At 46.9% G+C, this 23,557-nt stretch overlaps 1 protein-coding gene across 2 annotated transcripts; it reads right to left on the bottom strand.

Moving 5' to 3' along the window:
- Nucleotides 1–1,737: 1,737 nt before the first annotated feature.
- On the bottom strand, nucleotides 1,738–9,929 carry NEURL3 (neuralized E3 ubiquitin protein ligase 3). Of its 2 annotated transcripts, none has more exons than XM_083753417.1 (4): nucleotides 9,482–9,929; nucleotides 4,732–5,232; nucleotides 4,321–4,374; nucleotides 1,738–2,089 (listed from the first exon to the last, which is right to left on the bottom strand). In XM_083753417.1, the coding sequence occupies exons 1-4, from the start codon at nucleotides 9,507–9,509 to the stop codon at nucleotides 2,058–2,060; spliced, it is 615 nt and encodes a 204-aa protein (XP_083609543.1). In that variant the 5' UTR covers nucleotides 9,510–9,929; the 3' UTR covers nucleotides 1,738–2,057. The 2 variants fall into 2 exon arrangements, with proteins under 2 accessions (XP_083609543.1, XP_083609542.1); XM_083753416.1 differs by having other exon boundaries at nucleotides 1,738–2,290; nucleotides 4,324–4,374; nucleotides 9,482–9,718.
- Between the last annotated feature and the right edge of the window lie 13,628 nt (nucleotides 9,930–23,557).

Genomic DNA, 23,557 nt, shown 5'->3' with positions numbered 1-23,557 from the left:
TTGATTACTACAAACGTGTCTTTATGCCCAGCTTAGGGGCTTCCCCAAAACATCTGGGCATAAGTGGAAAAGAATGCTGGATGACAGGGACCTTTTGGTTGCGTTGCATGAGACTCTTCTTTCTGTTAGTCTCTTTAAATCAGTCCAGTACAGAATGTATTTTTGAATTGGATTGGCACAAAACCCCTGTGCCTATAAGTATGAGACTATTCCCCACACAGTTGGACCAACCTACAACAAAAGAAATGCACATAATTTTATAGAAAATGTTTTTATTATATAAAGGAAAATAGTTTACAAAGGCATAGAAAAATATATAAAAACAAATACATAAAGTGGAATGATGAAAACCAGTAGTACCTGCGGAATAATAGCAGCTAAGGGATGCAGATAGCCCTGGATGTGAAGCAGTTCTTGTATTTTCAGATAGGTAATCAAGCATTGTTAGTTATTGTCTAATACCTGCCTGATCACTCAAGCTGCCTCACTGGAACGTGTTACCTTTCCCTGCTTTTCAGGCTTCACAGCCTCACCGTTGGCCAACAAAGTTTTCTCTCTTCACCCTCTCGGGACTCTCCCCTCCACCACTCCCATCTGGCCTGATGAAGAGTTCATGTGCAAGCTTCTGGGTTTTCAGGATTTAGTGACCTTTTGGTTGGCCTAATGTATTGTCTCAAGGGCAGAGTTGGATGACAAAACTAATAGTTTAAAAAGATGGCACCTAGGCTTGTCACTGAACCTAAGGCTTGAAACAAAAGGTGGAGAGGTGACTTTGTTCTATACCTATCTTTAAAAGTAGGCTGACAGAAATTTAGCAAATGACGTTTGGCCCATCATTTCTTTTATCAAATAAGAAAAAACTTAACTTGCTGGTTTTCTGCATTTCAAACTTGTTAAAGGCACAAGATCAGGGCCAGAAAAAACCTGGAAACCTGTAGCCACAGTCATTGTTCATGTGGTTCTCTCATCCCTGCTCCCACCCCCTTTCCTCTCAACAAGGTGAATTAACCTTGCTATTTCCATGGTCTCTCCTGGGGCAAAATGGGTAGACTGATCTCAAATGAATAAAGCACAACAGAATTGCCCCTGTGTTTCCTACTTGAATGATGAGGTCTTGGGCCTCTTCCTAGAAAGGGAATTTCCCATTCCACTAAACAGCAGAAAAGACAGCAGGCTTCTCATACCTCCTGGGGAATTCAGGGCTTCCTGTTCCTCTGCTGATATAGTGGATTCTGCAAGGCTTCTCCAACCTGGTGCCCTCCAGACAACTCTACAGCCTCACCAGCCCCAGCCACCCCTTGCCTTGATGGCCATTGAACTACAAAACATCTGGAGGGCAGAAGGCTGCTTTATGCTCCTCCTACTGCCCATGGGACCCTGCCCCTTTTGGAATCTCCTAACCAGCTTCCCAACACTTTTGACTCCTATCATTTGTTCAGTTCATGATATTGTGTTTCTCCTGCTCCTTGAAGACTCCATCCATTTTGCCCTGTTTGGAGAGTATCTCTCTCAATGGACATAAACTTTGCACCTGCCTTGGTTTGCCTGCCATCTGCTTGTTCCTATCTAACAGCCTAAAAGACAAACACTTTTTGCATGGCTGTGAGATAAGATTAAGGTGTACATGAAAAGCAGTTTACAATGGCTTTGGTTAAACTGTAACACTGAGACTGCTTGGGAGAGAAAATTACTGCTGAAATGGGTGGTTAATAAAGGGTATTCTTCACTCTGCTCCCACTCTCCTTAACATGTTTCAGTCCTACTGTTGAATTTAGATGTCACTGTTCTAAATCTAGCACCATGGTTCTCTGCTTTTTAAAGGCAAAAGTGTCTTATTATGGAGAGTCCTTTTTATACACCTCCCTCTCAGGCCATGGAGAGAGTGAGAAAGATCTCAGCAGCCCATCTTCTCTGCCAGTGATCTCTTCACTGTGCATCTCTCTTTTAAAGTCAGCCTTTGTCTTCTCCACCTCGGCGGGTTCCCATCAAGATTTGAAATATTTCAGGAGCTTTGATAGTACATACGTTTGTCACCACAGGAGCTCCCTATTCTTTGCTTATTCCGGCCAGACTTCTGGGCTCTCTCCTTCTGCCAAAACAGAGATGGGAATAATTTTCTTCACTTCCTGCCGGCACAATGGGCAGCGACTGGTGGTATGGAAAATTTTCAGGGAGCAGTGGGAGCAGAAGTTGGCATGAGAGCAAGGAAGCATCATCGTGTTGGCTTTTTGCCCGAAGCAGACAGCACATTCCTCAGGAAAGGCATGGAAATCCCCACAGGTGGTGGACTCTGTATTTCATACAAGACACGGAATAAGAAACATAGAAATACTTCTTCAGCACACTCTTCTTCCTACTTATGCTATTTAACCACAAAGGGGGGGGGGGGATGAGCAGGCTTTAATATGGACAAGTCAGTCAATTTTGGTTTCGCAAGCTTAGCTTCAGTTTGTCATGTTTCCACATCAGTTTGCAATTTTTTTTAAAAAAATAATAATGAGTCCTGAGAACTCACAAACTTTTCTCTCTGTACTAGATGAGCACCAGTAGGGGGTGATCAGAATGACAGCAGCCAGAAATGAGCAGAACAAGCAGCTCTGCCTGAGCCTCTGCTCTGCCTGCCTGGCTCTCCTGCCACTGACTACCCTTTACCCAATGGGGGAGGGAATGGCACTCTGCACATGTCCATGGGAGCCTCTTTTTGTGAACAAGGAGCCTAGCCTAGCCAGGTGGGGAAGCAGCAGTAGCCTTTGGACTTATCACATGCTATTTGTGTTCTCTGAGGATGGAGGGAATGCTGCTAGAGAGACAAAGTTTTGACAGTACTTTGCCTTGCTTGCACTCACTGTCCACACTGCTATCTTGTTTTCAGCTGCATTTATTAATAAGAATTAATCTGTTCCTGATTTAGCTACTGGAATAGAGTGAGTGAGTCCAGGGGGAGCTGGTGGGGTTTGGTGAGTGGCTTGTGCATTTAAAGCACTTTTTTGGAGGTTGGAGAACTGCACAAATTTTGAAGGGTAGCTGCGCACTGACTCCCCTGTTGTCTCAGGAAGTGTGAATTGGGTAGATTTACAATAAAATGTGAACTGAACAGAATTTATCCTCCACCCGTAGTTGGCGCATCCCAATGTCTTTATATGATTGAGCACTGGTTTTTAACCCGTGTGCTGTGGCACCCGTGGGTGACTTGAGGAATGTTGAGGGGGACCACCCAGTCATTAGCTTGCAGTCCATATCTCTCTGCCTTTCTCTGAGGAACATTCAGAGGAGCAGACACCTTTGACTTGCAGCCCAGCAGTAAGAAAGTGGGGAAACACTTTTTCATGACTGTATATCTTTTTAATATCTCTCTCCCTCCCACAAACAAAAACCCTTCCCAACTTAATAACTAACATTTCCTTAGTTTTACACAGAGGGCTTGAGAAATACAAGAAAATAGCAAAGTAGCTTGATGGTTTGTGTTCCTGGACGTGTTTGTGCTCTGTAAGGAGGGATTCAAAAATAACCCTAAAAGTTAGGAGTGTCTTCTGTGTTTCCCTGTCCTGCTACCCCCAACATCCCGCCCCCCTCTTCTTCTCCACCTCTCCCCCCCCAGCCAACCCCCCTGCTCTTTAACAGTCACCCAGCTTTATGGGGACAGGGAGAATGTGTCAGAGTCTGCATGTATGCTATTCTTTCCCTGCAATAACATAGTATTTCTACTTCAGATTTTAATCTCATTTTCCCTTTCCACTCCCCCCCCCACACACACCATGTGCACACTGATTTGGGGGAAAGGTAGGCTGTGGCTGCCACATGGAGTGCGTCAGCTCGGCCCTTACAGAGCAGTGCGCTCCCACTTACAAGGCGACAAAGAGGGCGCTGACAAGGGGCAGGGCCGAATGGGCACATTCCCACTTATGCACACCCTGTAATGGAACCCCAGTCTAAGTGGCTTCCACAGTGGAGCCGCAGAAAGAATGTGGTTGGTTAAGGGAGCTGTGGACTCAAAAAGGTTGAAAACCACTGTGACAGGGAGTTCCAAAGGTGGCTTCTGCAGGGTCTGTGCCCTTGTGAGAGAAAAACTAAAATGTATGGTGTGTTTTTGTAGTATCTGTTTGGTCAGTTAGATGTTTATTATGGCCAATGGACCAATAAGACAAAATACAAAGTATAAAATACAAAATTACAGCTCCATTGAAGCCAAAACAATAAAAGTGAAATTTGCACTGGGCAGTGAAGTGCCCTGGGAGAGCTTGTTTCTGGGATGGTTTCCTGGGCTAAAAGAAAATAATGAGAGGAAATTGAGGGCAACTCACAGCTTTTCCAGATACTCACCACTCTGTTGAAGAAGGCCGAGCCCATCAGCATTTGTTGGTAGGCTGGAGGGACCTGAAAGGGAACGAGAGAGACTTTAGGATGCTGCATCTCGTGCAGCCTTTACCCATCAACAGCCCATGCCTTCTTGCCAGGCCACGCCACACACCATGCTCAAGGGCTTCCCCCAGCTGGAAAGCATATTTGAACAGCGATAATGGGAGGAGAGAAGGGTGGGTAGAGAAATCTTGATCCTTTGTATGGCTGAGATGTAGGCACAAAAACAGTCACAACTATTACCCCACCCACTCTTTGCTTCTGGTCCAACTCATTACCAGCCTGTGGTCCCCAGAAGGCTGCCTATGAGGGAATGTGGCCCTCATGCGGAACAAGATTCCCCCACCCCTGAGTTTAGATGCTTCAGTTGCTTACCCAAAAGCTGGACTGCCTTGGTCCTTCCATAGATGTCCACAACAGCCCAGAGAGGCCTTGTGACCAAGACGCCATCTACCACCAGGAAACCTTCTGACTTCTCATTGGTGCTGCAGAAAACAGAACCTTGGTTGTCCACCCAGAAGCTGACAATGGTGCCTTCTGCTTCATATTCTTCCGGTAAGACGGCAGCACGACACTTCCCTTGCTTTACCAGGTCTGGGCAAGAATACGGAGGCAGCACACTGGGCTCAACGAGGGACGGATCCTCCCAAGTGAAGCCCACCCTTAGGCCACCACACCACCTGCTCTCTTCCTTTAAGATTTTCAAAGTCACCTTCTCATAAAGTTCAATAGGCCGGCTGGAGAAGACAATGCCGTTGCAAAACGTGGCTGCTCTGCTCGCTATGCAGTGGGACTCATCCATAATGACCTGGGAGCCTTTGAGGTAAGGGTGGAAAAAGAGGGGACCACTGGGAGGCTGGCTTGCGGCATCTGGACCTGTGGGAGACATAAGTGTTATGTACTGAAGTTCTCACCCTGAGCCAGCAGGGGGATATTGTTCAGGTCCACATATGCAAATAAGGGATCGAAAGTGACGTTCAGTGATTGGATAGTTACAGAAAATGGTTACTGTTGCGTTCTAGTGGAGCTCTATATAAGCAGGTTGGCTGAACCCTTCAGTTCAGTTTTGTTCTGGCCTGTGAATAAACAAGAGCTGTTTGAATAATCGCTGTGTTGTCTGATATGTTCACCCACAACTTAACAATAAGAGACACCATGATTAATAAAATTATAAGGGTGCATGCTACAATTCAGCATGCACTTTCCTTGCAAAAGGTCTCATGGCGTCATTAACAGGAATTCTGAGAAGCACCGCTCATCTCCACAGTCATCATGGCAGGATTCTCAGGAAGCGGAATTCTGTGCCCAATGCTACGTAGACACTGTGCTTTTAATGATGACATCCATGTTCTGCTCTGACTTTCTCTACCGCAAAGAAGCAGGCTTAGCATGTGGCTCAAGATCCCGCAAAATATGAGACCACCACTAGGTGTCACTACCGGCAGCACAAGATGTGCTGAGGCCACAAACAGATCCTGGTTGGGTTTGCTTTCCATTTATCATGCTATACTAACATCTCCTGCGTAGGAAACTGAAACCCCTCAGGCTACAAGAGGCAACAGTTCTTCTAATGACTGAACCATATGCAGGTTTGTGGTTTTTTGTTTAAGCAACTAGAAATATCATTTGCAAAAATAACTTCCCTATAGACGCTGAAGTTTTACATCAGGTATATATACTGTAGAACATAAATACTCCAGTTTATTAAACTGGATTCATCTATGCCAAAATATATCAAGTACAAAAAGTTGATCAATTATATGCTACTATAGGACAACTGGACTCCAAATGTCTCAGGTTAATGTTAATGCATTTAATTAACAGGCATTGGTAAACTGTGTGCAGTGGCGTAACTGGGGGGCGGTGGCCCTGGGTGCAAAATCCTGAGAGGGGCACAACCAGGCACCCCCACAACTGGCTCCCAGCTGAACTCCTGCCGCCTATCGTGGTACAGAAATATTTTGTATAGATAAATAAGCTCCAGGCTTAGATATCAACTTTGTCAGTGCTGTTTTTTTAAGAAAAAGAGGTGCTGGAACTCACTATGAACACCTTCCTTGTTCCGTTATAATGGCAATGGCGCCCACCTGAGAGGTGCTGAAACTGAGTTCTGGCACGTTCCGGCTGAAAAAAGGCCCTGAACTTTGTATACCCCTAAAATCATGTAGGCATAAAGTCCATTTCATGATCACCTGGCCTCATCTGATGAGCCTGTGCTTGCCTGCTCACACATAAAATCCATTCAACCAGTTTAGAGTGAAGTCTCATTGGTCCTGCCACCATTGCTCTGCCTAACCACCTTCATGAGGGTGGCTTGCTTTTGTGTGTCTGTGTGTTTCTGTGTGTGAGAGCTACACTGTATGTGAAAATGGGCTATAGTTTATGAAGAAAGCAGCTTCTCTTTCATTCCCTGATCCCGGATGTCATTTGAGCAGTTGGCGGTTACTGTTATCAGAACATCATGGCCACAATCCTTTATTGTTCTGATAGGGGAAGGGTCACTGGGGGCACAGAGGGACAGAAGGAGAAATCCTGAACCTTGAAGAAAAATATTTCTGCATATTGCCTTTTCCTTAGACAATCTATAATTGTTTTCTGACTCTTTCTCTCCAAATGATCTTAGGTGTTTGACATTGAGTAGATTGTTATATGTGGCCAGTGGTCTGTGAATAAATTAACACAGTTATGTTTTATTGACATGTGCGGTAAATTCACTTGTTATCATCTTGGAGAGCCAGAGTGGATCTGGTAAAAATATTTCTTTAAAAGAAAACTAAAAGTTGAGCAGGGTTCAAATTCCCACTAAATCATGAAGCAAACTGGATTAATTTGGCTCAGGCACTATCTCTCGGGCCAACCCACCTCATAGGAGCGTTAGGAGGGGAAAATGGAGGGGGCGAGGGCAAGCCACCTTGTGCTCTCTGAGGAAATGCTGTCTGTATGTCTACGCTTTGTGATTTGGAAAAGATTTCTGGGGCGTTACTTTGTCTGGGTGAAAATGTAAAAGTTTGAGACCTTATGCTATTGCTGGGTTGAGGCCTGTTTCACAGGTGGGGAGATGAGACTCTTGCTTTTTTAATATCTATAGGAGACTGGGTTAAGAAAATTCATCTTTATTGGTCTGTGAAACAATGGACTCTGCTTGGCTGCCAGTTGGAAATGTCAGTTGGGAGTTAACTGTCGGGAGACCACAGAAAACTGGGGTGAAAATGGATAGATGAGACCTGAGTATTAAGCAAATTCATCCTTAGTGGGTTAACGTTTTGCTGGTGAAGATCAGAAGGGATCCAGTGGCTCCTTATCTAAGGAGGGCTTACCAGAACAGCCTATGGAAGCAGGTTTCTAAAATCAACTAAACTGTCCAAGCAGCCAGAAGTATAACCCGAGGAGCTTTGGGAGTCAGAGGCAGATTACACCCAGTAGTTGGGCTGGGTTGTGAGTGAATTGGGCTGAGGTGGACGCTTAGCGACTTTGGCCAGAGGTTAAAGCTTCTTAGAGGCTGGTCAGCTATGGTGTCTCTTGCAACCTCAGAAATTGACAACAAGCACATATAAAAGGCCAAAGTAGATATCAGTATCCTCTTCATGAACAAAATATCCCTTTACCAACAATCTTAAACAACAGCTCATGCATAAAATCTCCTAATTAGCACACTACCAGGTGGTTTTTAAAGCCCCAAATTTACTCATCTTTTCCTTAAATCACTGTGCCCCATAAAAATTAGCAAAGTCAACACTATAATTAGTTAACCAAAATGAACCATAAATTGGTGGTGAATAAGAAACAGCCAATCACGTGCCATAAAATGCCTAGGAAAAGGCTGTAGTGCTGGTGCCCAGTGGGGGGGTCTTGCTGGGGCCACCAAGAACCCACTTGAGCCTAAAGTAAGGGCCAAACAAGAGGATTGCCAGCTCAAAGTCCCTGCTCTCCATTAGAAGAACACTCTGCTACACCAGACTCAAAGAACATTCATGATTAAGTTCTTATCGCAAGTTTCAGTGAAAAAATAAATGTGGTCTTGGAGACCATTCAAAGCAGAAATTTTGGCAGAGGAGCAATGAATGGCATGCTTTGTTCACTGATGACTTTTGGAGAATTTTTATCATACAACAACCTCCAAAACCACCCACACACCATCCCCATAAACATTTAATATATGTTGATTGAGAGAGGAAAAATGATGTATAAAAGATTTCACTGGATGCCAAGATTCAGGTTTCAGGGTGAGAGAACCCCAGTAGACACAAAACCTGCAGCAAAGTAAAGCGTGGAAATATAAGCTGTTAGACCTTTAAAATATTCCTTCCCAAGTTCCCTCTTCGACTTAACATAGAAAAAGACCAGACATTTGGTAAGTTTAAAAAGGCTTATTTGCAAACTCTTCAAAGGTCAGTTTCATGTGCTTTTCCATACAGCATCCAGAAATCACAGGCAGCAAAACTTAGGTTAGTTTCAAAGTGGTGAAAATTTGCGAAAAGGGCATGCAGTCTGAGCTTGGAGCAGCCAGCTCAGATGTCTTTATATAATGGAGTACACATGATTGATTGATTATTTAATTCCTTTACCACTTAATATATTTAAATGATCTCTAAGCAGTATACAGAAAACTGAAACAACAACAACAACAAAATATTACAAAAACCCAGTTATATATTAAAATGTTACATTAAGGCATAGTTGCTAATATATATAAACCAATATCATTTTTTTAAAAAGCACTGTAGTTCAGTGGCTGCCACCTCATCTTGTGGCAGTGAATTCCATGCATTAATTCCTTGTGCTGAGGCTGACAGTTGTTTCTCAGTGCTGAGACGCACACAGTGATGCGTACATTCAGAGGCACACTTGTTCTTTTGAACATTTTCCTTCAGAACTGCACCCTAGAAAGGAGAACATTTTCCAGAGCTCTTCCCTGACACAGATCCTGACCTCAGCCACAGCCTTTGAGCATAATGAGCAGCAAGGGCTGCGGGAGAGTTCTTCAGTTATGCTCCCTGTGAAACCAGTCCCAGACCTGATGGGTCCTCCATCACCTGACTCTGCAGCGCAGGGGACCTTGACCCACCAGAAGCACCTTTGCATTTTCACCCAGGGCCCGTCCTCAAAACCCCCAGCCAGTTCTTACCCTCCAAGGGGCGAAGGCAGGCACCCATCACTGCCTCCGCGGAGGCCGCTGTTCCTCAGGCTGAAGACTTTGGTGCTGCTCGCTGGAGGATAGGCTGGAGTTTATGTTGCCATGCCAGGGACGCAAGCTGTTCTTACTGAGTTGCCTGGGGCACTCCCGGGAGTTAAACATTAATCATGGAAGTGTGGGGCTTGTGTGCGGTTTCCCTTCACATTATCACAAGATGCATTTTGCTTTGTGCTAGGGGGATTTCCAGCATATTGTGTGTGCGGACGTAACTTGAGCCAGGGCCACACCCCCAGGACCACATCCCTGACTTCAGAGTCCTGGCTTCCAGCCCAAGCTAGCAAGACTCCACCCTTTCCTCTTTCCTGTTGACCCAATCCATTTACTTTGCACTGTTTCAGTGTACTTGCTAGCTTTCATTGTCATATCTTAATATTACTTAACATTCGTATAAAGCTGTGGCAAATATGACAATTTAGGTTTCTCTTAGTTTCTCATTTTTCCAGTATTAAATTCAGTTCTCCACATTTCTACAAAAGATATTTTTTAAAAAGTCTTTATGACAATTCATCAGCATTTTAGTGCAAATTTCTCTAAATATGCTTCTGTGCAGAACACGTTTCTATGCAATTTTCACAAATACACACATTTTTGAAAGCAATTTCCCCATATAAAATGCACTTATGCATGTTATCTCTTCTTAATACAGGTGTTTTTATGTTCTCTTTACCATTGTATTTGCATTTGTGTACACATTTCTTGGTTGCAGAACTGCATTGAAAAAATTGAAGATACGTGATTTTGAAAAGATAGCTTTGTTTTGAGACATGTTGGCCCATGCCGAGCTTGCCTGGTCAGGAGTCCCTGGTCAGCTGGGAGGCCTGGGGCAGGACAGCCAATTCTGGCCAGTCCCTGGGGCCTCCTGGCCAGCTTAGCACTCTGAGGTCTGGGGCAAGTGTTTCCGGCTGCTCTCCCTGCACAGCTCTTGCTGGGCGCATGTATTAAAGGCATAAGAACATTAGAAGAACCCTCTGGATCAGGACAGTGACCCCTCTAGGGATATACAAAATAAATAATTTTATAATTTGTGTGTCCTAGTTTCTCAATTTCATCCTTTTATATGGTTTTGCAGATTTTTTGGTATTTTATGCATTGTGATTTGCTTTTATTTTTATTGTTTATAGATTAGTAATTCGTTATTGTAATTGATAAGTGTAAACTGTTTCATTATTATGATGTTTCATTTTACTCTTTACTATTAGATTCTAATGGATTATTGAATATTCCTTTAAGTTGTTTATTTTAAAGTTATTGTGACTTTTTTATATTGGATCAGATTCTTGCTATTAATGTTTTATGCTTTATTATGTTTTTATCTGTGTTGGAAGCCACCCAGAGTGGCTGGAGTAACCCAGCCAGATGGGTGGGGTATAAATAAATTATTATATCATACATTAGTACCTTGGTTGAAGAACAGCTTAGTTTATGAACAACTGGGAATAAAAATGCTGCAAACCCGGAAGTAGGTGTTTTGGTTTGTGAACTTTGCCTTGGAAGCTTCCTGTTAAGTGTCTTCCATTTGTAAATTGAGTCCCTCGCTGCTAATCAGAGGCTTCCTGTTGAGTCTGTCGGCTGTTGAGTCCCGAGCACTCACGCAACACTTGTTGTTGTTGTTTAGTCATTTAGTCGTGTTCAACTCTTTGTGACCCCATGGACCCAGTTCAGCTACTGGTTGATTGATTGTGTGACTGCAGAAATGGATAAAAGCCCCCCATCCAAACAATGACTATCATCAGTGCATGTAATAAAAAATAATAATTTTAATTTGTGTCATCTACAATGCTGTCTTTTTTATTTTATAGTACAGTACATTGATTATTGCCTTCATTTTCTGGATCAATGGTCTCATTAGATGGTAAAATTCATATAAAATTGCCGTTTTAGGGGTTGTTTTTAATTGTCTGGAACGGATTAATCGATTTTCCATTACTTTCTATGGGAAAGCACGCCTTGGTTTAAGAATGCTTTGGTTTAAGAATGGACTTCCAGAACAAATTAAGTTCGTAAACTGAGGTACCACTATATTGTATTGTATTGCATTGCATTGTATTATATTAGTCCAGCATTCTGTTCTTGCAGTGGCCAACCAGATGCCCATGGGAACCTGCAAGCAGAACCTGAGCACAGGAGCCCCTGTGGTGTCCAGCAACTGGAATTCAGAGGCCTACTGCTTCCCACAATGGAGGCAGAGTGCAGCCATTGGTGGCTAGTAGCCATTAATAGCCCTCTCTCCATAAATTTGCCTAATCCTCTTTTTAAGCCATTTGACTTGGTGGCATTACTGCCTCCTGTGGGAGGGAGTTCCACAGTTCAACTCTGTGCTGCGTGAAGGAAGACTGTTTTGGAAACTGTGAATTTGGTAGGTTCACCTTGAAATGTGAATTGAATTGACTCTGCCCCCCCCCATCCCTATTCCTACATGTTGCTTTAGGCTAGAGGTGGCTAACCTCTGATCCTCCAGATGTTATTGGGTTCCATGACTAATGGCTGAGGATGCTGGGAAACATGGTCCAACAACCACTGAAGGGCCAAAGCTTCTTCATACACTTTGCTTACAAAGTGCATACAGAATGCTTAGTCCCTAGCCACCTATCACATTAATTGGCCGACAGATAAATACTTGTAATTTAAAGGTACATATGTTAGCAAATGCACACTGTGCCCCAAGTCCTTTTAGAATCTAGTGGTGCCTCTTGGTGGCTATACATTAGATTTGCATGTGCTCACCAGTCAACTATAACAGTTTCTGTTTCTTTACATCTGTTGTGCAATGTCCCAATGCGTCGGTTGCTTCTCTTTATGTGAAATAGCAACATCTCAGAGACATGCAGTCTGTAATTATAGTTACGGGAGGGTTCAAAAAGATAGTCATGCACACGGTACATGCATGCTCTATAAAGCGAAACTGGATCTTGACCTGCCCACCTGCAGTACAGTCACTCTAACAACTTATTTAAAAGCATCTCTTACACACTGCAAATTGCAGAATATATGGCAATGAGATGCTTATCTCTAGTCTATCTCTAGTCTACCTGCCCAGTGCAGGTGATGCTATTTCCAGGAATGCAAGTGGTCTGTAGTTGTTCTTCGCATCTCTCTCTCTCAAGGGACAATGGAGTGCTCCTCTGGGGGTGAAGCAGCACTGAAGTGACTTTCCGCAATGCACAATACTGGGCAGTGTGTGTTGTGGTCCTGGGCTGCCCAGATGCCAAGCCCCCCTCTCAGCCTTGCTGTTGTGGTACAATGGAAAGCAGAGCAATACATTTAGCACCAGTCTGGTGCAGTTGTTGTTGGAAGGAGGCATACAAGACATCATCCAACCGTCTTGGGGACTCCACTCTGGATTTGTGTAGTTTATTCCTTAGACTTTTATTCTCCCAAAGATATACTGCAAGGCGGTGGAGTTTTGGGGTCAGATTCTTCCTTCTCCTAGATGGGCCACCTTCCCAGGTGGATGAGCCCCATCTGCCCCTCAGTTACCTCTGCAGCACATGTAGAAACCGCCTTCTTGACCGTTGGACCCACTCTTTGCCTTGTATTGGTCTTGTCTGCTCAATCTGCCAGAGCCTCTCTTCACACGCAGGGGAAGCCTCTAACTCACTGAGGATTTGAGACCCATCAGCTCCCCTCACTTGTTCCCGGGGTGTGGCTGCTCTCGCATGCTGACAGCTTCTAGGAGCCACAGGCGAGAGCTGAGTGAAGGGTGGGGACCAAAGATGGACAAACTGCCTGAGAAAGAGCATGATGTCTCCCCATCCAAGGCTACTACCCCTCCCCTAACACCCACACACCTAGTAGTAGTAGTAGTGGTGGTGCTGTTACTAGTAGTATGTGTGTTTGTTTGCATGCATGTGTAAATTTTATAACACACACACACACACACACACACACACACACACACACACACTGTTTAAAACATACCTATAATTACAGTGAAAGCAGCTCGGCACCAGCCCTTTCATTAAAAGCAATCAGTTCCCAATAGCCTGTTGGAATGAGAAGGACCTGCAGGTGGATGGATAACAAAGAGGGAGCCAATTTAGCCTTTCCCAGGAGGGATTTCCAGGGTCTGGGAGCAGCCACTGAGAAGGCCCTCTCCTGCATCCCCACCAAGCATGCCTGTGAGGTGGGTGAGACTGAGAGAAGGACCTCCCGTGCAGATCTCAGAACCCAGGCAGGATTGTATGAGGGGATCTGGTTGGTCAGGTAGCCTAGACATAAGCAGTGCAGGGCTTTATAGGTCATAACCAGCACAGTTTGAAGTGTGCCTGGAAACCAGCTGGTAGCCAGCAGAACGGTTGTAGCCAGGGAGTCATCTGCTCTCTATAACCAGCCCCAATCGGCAGTCTGGCAGCAGCTTTGAGCCAGTTGAAGTTTCTGAGCTCTTTTGAAAGGCAGCTCCATGTAGGGCGTGTTACAGTAATCCAAGCTGTTCACATTTTAGGAATTGAACACTGTCTCTGTATGACTTGTTGAGTGTAGGCTATTTATTAAGATATTTATGTTCTGGTTTTTAGGTGAACCTCACAAAGTGGATTACATAGAAATGTAATGTGATCGGGTGTTGGACTACATAAGTGTGGGGGTTTTCTTGGAGGGGAGGGGAGCTCCCTCAACCCTGTGGTTATGGTTGTAAAACAAAACCGCTGATGAAGTCAAATTGGTTGAACAAGATTAGCCTGGCTCATTTGTTGGGAGGAAGAACCTTTACATAACTAAAGAGTTGGCCAAATACAGGGGATTTGTTGCCTGAGGAGCCAAGGGCCAGAGCGTCTCTTGGAGGGAGTCTTTCTTCCCTCTCGTGGCTGATAGCATCCATGTGTCTGTGCATGGAAGAAAATAAAAAGACTGGCAGACCTGAAACTGGTTTTGAAAGAGAGAGTCCTGACCTGCTTTCTGTGCAGAATCCTAACCTGAGTCTTTGGAGACCCTCCAATAAATCTGATGGGGAGATGGATCTGTTGGATACTGTGAGCCTTCCATCTTATTCTCAGCCTGTACATCTGTGTAAATAAACCTTGTATCTCCTATGATAAGTTAGCACAGTTAGAATACCAACAACTATCTGACTTTTAGAAGATATCTGAAGGCAGCCCTGTTTAGGGAAGTTTTTGATGTTTGATCGTGTTTTAACTATTCTCCTGGGAGCTGCCCAGAGTGGCTGGGAAAACCCAGCCAGATGGGCAGGGTATAAATAATAAAGTTGTTGTTGTTGTTGTTGTTGTTGTTACCAGGGCTAAATCAGCTTTCCCCCAAGCTGTTGCCTTCTGGGTGGTTTGGTCTATGACTCGCATCATCCCTGACCATTGGATATATAGCTGGCGTTGTCAGGAGTTGTTGTCCAAAACCAGCTTGATAAAAGCAGGTGCACACATGTGTTTTTTTTATAGCTCATACACACATAGGTCCCTTTGCGCCCATGGCAAGGAACTCTGTTGGTGTCCCCTCCACTGAAAAAAAATACCACATGCGAGAAGGAAAGGGGCTGGTTTCACCAACCCCTTGGAATGCCTCTGCTCTCAAATAAGTCTTCTTCCATGGGTTTTGCTAGTGGGATTAGGATTACAGCCTAAATAGATTTTCTTTCTCCCAACTGCTGTTAGATTTAGAGCTTGAAAACCTCCCTGGAAAACAGGCATGATTGCAGCAGGTACAGCACAAGATTTGGCCCATATATTGCCAGTGATTCTGGTTATTAATATATTTCACCCCCCATGCAGTGATGCCATTTTGAAGTTTTGTTTTGGAAACTGACCTGACTTGTGCTGCTCATGCCATATCTGTTGGATTGGATCCCTCCACCTCTAACTGCATTTCCAGGAATACAGCTGGTTTCTCCTGAGTGAATCAGTCAGCATTCTTTAGTTAGAAAATGAAACTGATAATAGTCATTTGCTCTCAGTGACCAGAGTTCTCATTGGAAACTGGAAACTGAACCTGCACTTAGCAGAAATAAATGGCTTTTGAGAAAGGCAGCCCCACTGACCCCCCCCCCCATTTTCGCAGATTGCAACTAAAATTGCTGTTGCGTCCACCTCCTCCTCTGACAGTTCCAGCGATTCTTCATCAGGTGTCAACCCAGAGCCCTTGGGGGGCGGTCATCAACATTGGATTCAGAGGGGCCTCTATGATGCACCAGACATTAGAAATACCTTTGAAGAGCAGCACATTATTAGATTAGTGTGATTATGGTTCACCCCCCCCCCCATACAAGGCAACTGATGCCTTTTGGATTTCACCCCAAAACTGCAGGAATGCAGTTGGTGGCACATCATTTAGGTCTTAACGTGACTGTTCTCTCCCCCAGCAGCATCCCCAAATAAACTGCCTTTCTCTTGAGAGAATCCAGGAAGATGGATTCTGGTTTTCCAAGTCTTGCACAAATAAAAGCAGCTACATCTCCCCCTGCTTTTGACTGATTGCGGCTACAGCAGCTGATGTGCCCTTTTCCTCATGCTACAAATCCAGGATGTCAAAATGCCAAAGAGCTTGATTTAGAACAGCAGTGGGGAGCCCTTTCCAGCCTAAGGGCCACATTCCTTTCTGAGCAACTTTTGGGGGGCCACACGTCAGTGGTGAGTGGCGCCAGATGCAGCCTTGGACAATGCAATCATCCCTCTCTATTCTAGGGATTCTATCTCCAAAAGTGAAAATCAGGACAGAGTTGTTGAGCTTTTATGGGGGGAACCAAAGTTATTAAGTTTTTTTATAGTAAAAGCTACAATAATTTTTTAGTTTTGGAGCTTTTAGAGGCATTTTCGGCACAATTTAACCTTGGTTGCTGCTTCAAAAATTCAGGATGTCATTTTCAAAGGTGAATTCCAGGACATGTCGTGGAAAATCTGGGTGTATGGCAGCCCTACTTTATTCTTCATCCAGTGTTGTCTCTGCGTGTAAATAGGGAGCAAGATTTAAAAGGATTTACTGTAAAATTATATTTTTGAGTTGGGGATACAGCCCAGACACAGGGAAGTGCAGCTGAAAGCCCTAGACCAGGCATGGCCAATGAAATATACTCAGAGTCGCAAAGTGATTTCATGCTCTTTATTCAGCTCATAGTGGTGAGGAGGAATGAATGAAAGTCCCCTCAAGGTATCTGCTTTATATACATTATTTACACAATGGGCTGCACATGATTGGCTAATTCCGGAATTCTACTGTAAGCCAATCAGGTTGTGGATTCACTTAAATCTGGAGCATGATTGGGTGGTTCCTGCCAACCAATCATACTGCTGCATTGTTCTAGGACCAATCCGACTGCTGCATTCTGAATCCTATTGTTCTAGGACCAATCAGACTGCTGCCTTTTGGATCCTATTGTTCTAGGACCAATCAGACTGCTGCAGTTTGGATCCTATTCGACTCAGTACATAACACCCCTCCCCTCTAAGTTCCAGTCCTGCCCGGGAGGTCGCATTCATAGTCCTCAAGGTACGCTGGCGGCCTACGTGTCCGTTGCGGCCTGTGGTGTTCCCTGGTCCGGTGTTCAGGTTCTGGCTCGTGTTCCAAGGATGCTGGCTGTGATGGGGCTGTTTGGTCTGGCGCAACCGGCTCGCTCAGTCGTGGTTCTGGTTCCGGTGTCCTTTCGGCCTCACGGGTCCTCTCTGTATTTACTGATTCTGCCTCTCCTGCTGGCCCCTGCTGCTCTATGGGCCTCACTGCCCCACTGTTCCCTTGGGACTCCTCTGCCCTTTCCTCCTCCTGGGTTTCTCCCGGGAATCGTCGCTGTATCTGGTCGCAGTGGCGGCGCCAGCATTGCCCTCCATCCGTTAGCACCTCGTACGACACAGGGCCAGTGACCCTGGTGACTGTGGCGGGTACCCATGCTGGGCCTGCCCCAAAATTCTTTGCGTACACTGGGTCCTGGGCCTCGAAGGTCCGGGGGTTCCTGCCTTCCCCCACCACTACCTCATCCTGAGCTCTATCGGGGTGAAGGCGGTCCAATCTGATTGCAAGGCGCCGACCCATTAGTAGTTCAGCGGGGCTCCGGCCAGTCGTTGAGCTGGGGGTGCTGTGCTGTGCTAGGAGGAATGTGGCAAGGCGGTACTCCCAATCCCCTTGCGTCATGCGGCGAAGGGTGTCCTTGGTGGTCCGCACCATGCGTTCTGCTTGGCCATTGGTGGCAGGGTGGAATGGTGCCGAACGGATGTGGCGGATGGCGTTCTGCGCTGTGAAGGTTTGGAATTCTCCTGACGTAAATGCAGTCCCGTTGTCTGAGACGAGAGTGTCAGGGAGCCCGTGGGTTGCAAACAGCCTGCGTAGTACCCGGATGGCTGCGGACGTAGAAGTGGACGGTACCAGTGCGACTTCCAGCCATTTGGTGTAGGAGTCCACCACTATGAAGAATGTTTTCCCCTGAAAGGGGCCAGCGAAGTCCACATGCAGGCGTGACCATGGTGCTCGGGCGGACTCCCAGGACTGGACTGGGGCCCTTGGGGGATCTGGGCGGGATTCTTGGCAGGCCTGGCAGTGTTTGACCCAGGCCTCTATCTCTCCGTCGATCCCCGGCCACCACACATAACTCCTGGCAAGGGCCTTCATTCTTACTACCCCTGGGTGTGTCTCATGTAGGGCTGTGAGGACCCTTTTGCGGAGGGGCTGGGGAACAACGACCCTGCTTCCCCATAAAAGGCACCCCTTGTGGGCCGACAGTTCATGTTTGCGGGTTGTGTAGCCAGCGAATTCTGGCCCAGGCCTGCTGCTGGGCCATCCCCTCCACACCCAGTCCAGGACCCGGGAGATGACCCTATCTTTCTTGGAGTGGTGTGCCACTTCTTGTGCCTGAATGGGGCGGTCGGGAAGCAGCTCCAGGCTCATAACCTCTTGTGCAGGTGCTGGGTCGGGGCCTGTTTCCGGTAGTGGTAGCCTGCTGAGGGCGTCCGCATGGCCCATTGCCTTCCCCGGGCGGTGAATCAGCGCATACTGGTAGCTGGCAAGGAAAATTGACCACCTGAGGACACGAGGAGACAGCACTTGGGGGGTCTGCTTTTCGGGGGCAAACAAGCCAAGCAACGGTTTGTGGTCAGTCACCACGGTGAAGGGCCGCCCGTACAAGAAATCATGGAATTTTTTTACTCCCTTCACAATTGCCAGACCCTCCTTGTCTATTTGCGAGTAGTTCCGCTCGGTTGCGTTGAGTGTCTGGGGAAAGTATGCCACCGGTACCTCTCTTCCATCCGGGAGTTGGTGTCTCAGGACAGCGCCAATGCCATAGGGCGAGGCGTCGCATGCTAGCACCACCAGCAGCCTCTCGTCAAAGTGTGCCAAGACCGAGTTTGAGACAAGCAAGTCCTTGACTGCCTGGAATGCGGCCTCCTGGCGCTGGCCCCACACCCAAGGGGCCCGCTTGTCCAGGAGTCTGTGTAGGGGCTCCGCTACCGCCGCCTTGTGGGGAAGGAAGGAATGGTAAAAGTTCAATAGTCCCAAGAAGGCCTGAAGTTCAGTCTTGCTCTTGGGCGCTGGGGCATCACAAATGGCCCGTACCTTGTCCCCAGTCGGGTGGACCCCTTCTGCGTCCACCATAAATCCCAGAAAGTCCACCTGAGGCACTCCTAGTAGACATTTTTCCCGCTTCACCTTGAGACCCGCTGTCTGGAAACGGTGCAGAACGGTGCGGAGGCGGTCCTCAAACTCCTCTGGTGTGGGCCCGGCAATCAACACATCATCGAAGAAGGGGGTGACGCCAGGAATCCCTTTAAGGAGCGAGTCCATTAGATTCTGGAATATGCCTGGTGCCACGCTGACACCGAATTGCAGCCGCTTTACCCTGAACGCTCCTCTGTGCGTCACAATCGTCTGTGCCTCTGCTGTGGCCTCATCTACTGGCAGCTGTTGATATGCTTGGGCCAAGTCCAGCTTGCCAAAAATTTTCGACCCAGCCAGGGTAGCAAGGACATGGCTGACCACTGGCACTGGGTATGCATGGGCCGTGAGGGCCTTGTTTATAGTACATTTGTAGTCTGCGCAGATGCGGACCGAACCATTAGGCTTGACGGGTGTGACGATTGGGGTTTCCCAGGGGGCATTAGGCACCGGCTCCAGCACTCCTTGCTCCACTAGCCGGTCCAATTCCTCGTCTATACGTGGTTTCAGGGCGAACGGGACCCGGCGGGCCTTGAGCCTGACTGGTCGTACTGCGGGGTCAAGCTGTAGAGCAATGGGGGGGCCCGTATACTGTCCCAATTTCCCATCGAAAACCCCTGGAAATTCCTTGCATATAGCGTCCACATCCACTTGTAAGGTAGTGTGGTTCACTCCGGTGATGGCTAGTCCCAGTGGTCCAAACCATGCCAATCCCAGTAAGCTAATGTAGGGGCCCTTGACCACAAGCAAGTCCAGTTGCCGCGTCCACCCTCGGTATTGCACCCTGAAGGTCCCCACCCCCATTGTGGGGACCTTACGTTTCTGGAAGTCCCGGAGGGTGAATGGGGCCGGCCTGAGTTTGGGACCCCCAGTAGGACACAGTTTCCTTAAGGTCCTTGCCGAGATTATGGATAGATTTGAACCCGTGTCAAGCTCCATGCGGCATGGGGCCCCCTCTATCCGTACCTCTACATAAATTTTCTCTATGTTGGGGTAGGGCAACTGGTATACCTGGAAGTCCGTGAGCTCCGTCGAGTTGCCTTGGTGCGTTGGGCCCCGGGACCTGGGGCTCTTGGATTGGTCATCTGATGCCTGGCGTCGGGTGGGCCGAGCCCGACACACCCGGGCGATGTGTCCCAATTTTCTGCACTGCCTGCACTCTGCATTGCGGAAACGGCAGGTCCTCCTCTCGTGAGTTTCCCCGCAGCTTGCGCAGTTCCCTCCTTCTCGTCGAGGCAGCTGTGGTATGTGGGCTGCTTGAGTGCGCTGCTGTACTCGGTGCACCTCCTCCCTGTCAGATCCTGAGTCGTCAGTGAGGTCTTCGTGGTGGACCCTCGGTTGGGATGGCAGGCTCGGCCGTGCCTCTTGCGTCGACCTCTTGGCAGCTTCCGTTGCCAGGGCCTCCTCCAGAGCGACCTGGAACGTTAGGTCCTTCTTAGCGTAGAGTCGTTGTTGCAGTTTCTCATCCCTCAGGCCACCGACGAGGCGGTCACGAAGCATGTTCTCCAGCTCTGAGAAGTTGCAGAACCGGGCGGCTTGGCGGAGAGAGGTCACAAACCCAGTTATGGTTTCCCCAGGGGCTTGCCGCTTTGCATAGAAGGCATTTCGACGAGCCACCACTGAGGGTTGCGGCGAAAAGTGCCCCTTCAGCTGTTCCATTATTGTTTTGTATGGAACAGTAGCGACGTCTTCAGGCGCAAGGAGAGCCCGGGCGATTTCAAACGTCTCCTCTCCGCAGACGCTGAAGAATATCGCCCTCTTCTTGGCGTCTTCTTCATCGGTGACCCCTTTGGCTTCTAGGAGGAAAGTGAAACGGGAGGCGTACGCTTCCCAGTCTCCCGTTGCTGGGTTGAACGGCGAGAAGCTGCTGTCGGTTGCCATTCTGAGTTCCTTGTGTCCCGGAGCTGAAGCCTGGATACACGGTGCGAGGCAGCGGTGCGGCAGGTGGCGGTGCTGCGGTGCTGTGTGTGGCAGTCAGCTCAGCGGGATCCCATCCTCGTCGCCAGTGAAATATACTCAGAGTCGCAAAGTGATTTCATGCTCTTTATTCAGCTCATAGTGGTGAGGAGGAATGAATGAAAGTCCCCTCAAGGTATCTGCTTTATATACATTATTTACACAATGGGCTGCACATGATTGGCTAATTCCGGAATTCTACTGTAAGCCAATCAGGTTGTGGATTCACTTAAATCTGGAGCATGATTGGGTGGTTCCTGCCAACCAATCATACTGCTGCATTGTTCTAGGACCAATCCGACTGCTGCATTCTGAATCCTATTGTTCTAGGACCAATCAGACTGCTGCCTTTTGGATCCTATTGTTCTAGGACCAATCAGACTGCTGCAGTTTGGATCCTATTCGACTCAGTACATAACAGCCAAACTTGGCCCTCCAGCTGTTTTGGGACTACCCATGCCTGCCCTAGACTATCAGGAGACAAAGCAACCAATGGGAGTGTGACTGAGCTGTCAGGTGGAGAACCTAAGATGGATATTGGGTGAGGTAAAGGCCACATTACAAAAGGCATAAAACTGACTGGCCGCAGGGGGACACTTCATAAGCCAAGTTTGAGAAAGTTGATTCACAACTTAACAATGTGGCCAACACCTTGAATGAAACTCTGATGCTGGTTCTAGCCAATCTGGCAGAAATAGATCTATTGAAATTGGAAGTGGGAAATCTAGAGCAAAGAGCAGAGGAGAAATCCAATATATAGAGCTGAAGGAACATTCATATACATGGGTTCCCAGTAAAAGAAGAGGGGAGACCCCCCCAAAATGTATGGCAGAATGGCTGGGCTCCCTGAACTTAGGAATAGCTGTGGTTGAAAGCAATACGGAGCGTGCCAGGCCCAAGCTCATGTTTATGACAATCCTGCTGGCATTTTAAATGGTTTACAATTTGTTTTCATATACAGTGGTACCTCTGGATGCTAACGGGATCCGTTCTGGAGCCTTGTTCGCATCCTGAGTAGAACGTAACACACAACTGCGCATGCGCGGGTGGCGTTTTGCCGCTTCCACGCATGTGTGTGATGTCATTTTGAGCATCTGTGCATGCGCGAGTGGTGAAACCCAGAAGTAATGTGTTCTGTTACTTCCAGGCCACGGAGTGTAGCCTGAAAATGCTCAACCTGAAGCATATTTAACCTGAGGTATGACTGTATTCAATAAATTCCCCCCATTCTGTTAAAAAAAAAGTCTCCTGTCTTGATCTCTTAATCTTCCAGTGAGTTTTGCCAGCTCTGCATATTCCATCAGTTTTAGTTGCCAGTTCTCTCTTTTTGGAGCCAATTCCTCTTTCCAGTTTTGGTCATATATCATTCAAGCAGCCATGGTTGCATACATAAATAGTTTTTTTCTGGTGTTGGCAAAACATTGTTCTTTGATTATTCCCGATACCCAGGCTGACGTGGAGGGCATGGGCATAGCTGGGGAGGGGCAGGGAAGGGCAGCTGCCCTCCCTAAATCAAGTAAATAATTCAAATACTTAACTAACTGACCAACTGCATTGCAGATAGCTCAGTTTTGCTCCCCCTACCATAAAGCTTGTCCCCCAACACAAATCCTGGCTATACCTATGATGGAGGGGGCGTTTCTTTTTGTGAAGACCCCTCTCGCTCTCCATAGGACACACACAGATTTCCCCTTCACTTTTGGAGGGGGGAAAGTGCATCCTATAGGGCGAAAAATATGGTATTTCTAACGACACTTGCACTAAGCAATAGCCACTGATAACAGTGGACTTTCCCCTGGCATGCAGAACTGTGTCTTTATTTTGTTGCTTACTCTAGGATATTAAAATATAGGTGTAATATTCCAGAACAGCAAAGACGCTTTCAGACTTTCACCAGAAGCACCAATACACACACCGATATGTAAAAAATGCTACGTTGATCTTCTTCACCTTCAGCTGCTATTTTTTGCCCGCAGCCTCCTGTGTGTGTCAGTTTAATTTCTGTCAGCCAAGTTATTGAGCTCTTTGCCACCAGAGGGAGGCAGAGTCCACAAGCAAAGCCAGAGGAATTCAGCCCAGCTTTCCAGGAGCGCATTATGGGGAAACGTAATCTGCATTGGAGGAAGCGAGCAATGTAGCCAGGCCCAAGATTTTGGAGCTTGGTGGTGTTGATGCTTAATATCCTGCTTATTCTGGGCCCTGGAACTTCCCCTTTGCTATCTTTATAGAAACAAGGGTTGAAAATAGTTCAAGAAAAACTCAACAGCAGGGCTGTTCTGCTCTCTCTCTCTAGCATTGCATATTATTATGAGATTATTATTAGTTTAAGTTTCATGTTTGTGGTCTTGGCCAGTACAGTGAGAGACCGAAATGTGCTTTTCGGTTGTCATTAATAGTTTCAGGTTTAAAACACAGTTCGTGTGACCACTTCCTCTGAGGGAAAGAGCTATAGTTGTCTGAGCTCAAAATGAA

The sequence above is a fragment of the Podarcis gaigeae genome, assembly GCF_964106915.1.
Source record: "Podarcis gaigeae genome assembly, chromosome: 8".
NCBI lineage: Eukaryota > Metazoa > Chordata > Lepidosauria > Squamata > Lacertidae > Podarcis > Podarcis gaigeae.
The sequence above is the reverse complement of the archived record's forward strand: the minus strand, read 5'-3'. Positions and strand labels throughout refer to the sequence as shown.

Excerpts from the sequence above, each read along its gene's own strand:
- NEURL3 (XM_083753416.1), bottom strand. The coding sequence starts at position 9,509 with ATGGGTGCCTGCCTTCGCCCCTTGGAGG. Across the intron at positions 5,233-9,481 it reads CTGCCTTCGCCCCTTGGAGG|GTCCAGATGCCGCAAGCCAG; the intron begins GTAAGAACTGGC and ends TGTCTCCCACAG. Across the intron at positions 2,291-4,323 it reads GCTCGGCCTTCTTCAACAGA|AGTCCACCACCTGTGGGGAT; the intron begins GTGGTGAGTATC and ends TATGAAATACAG.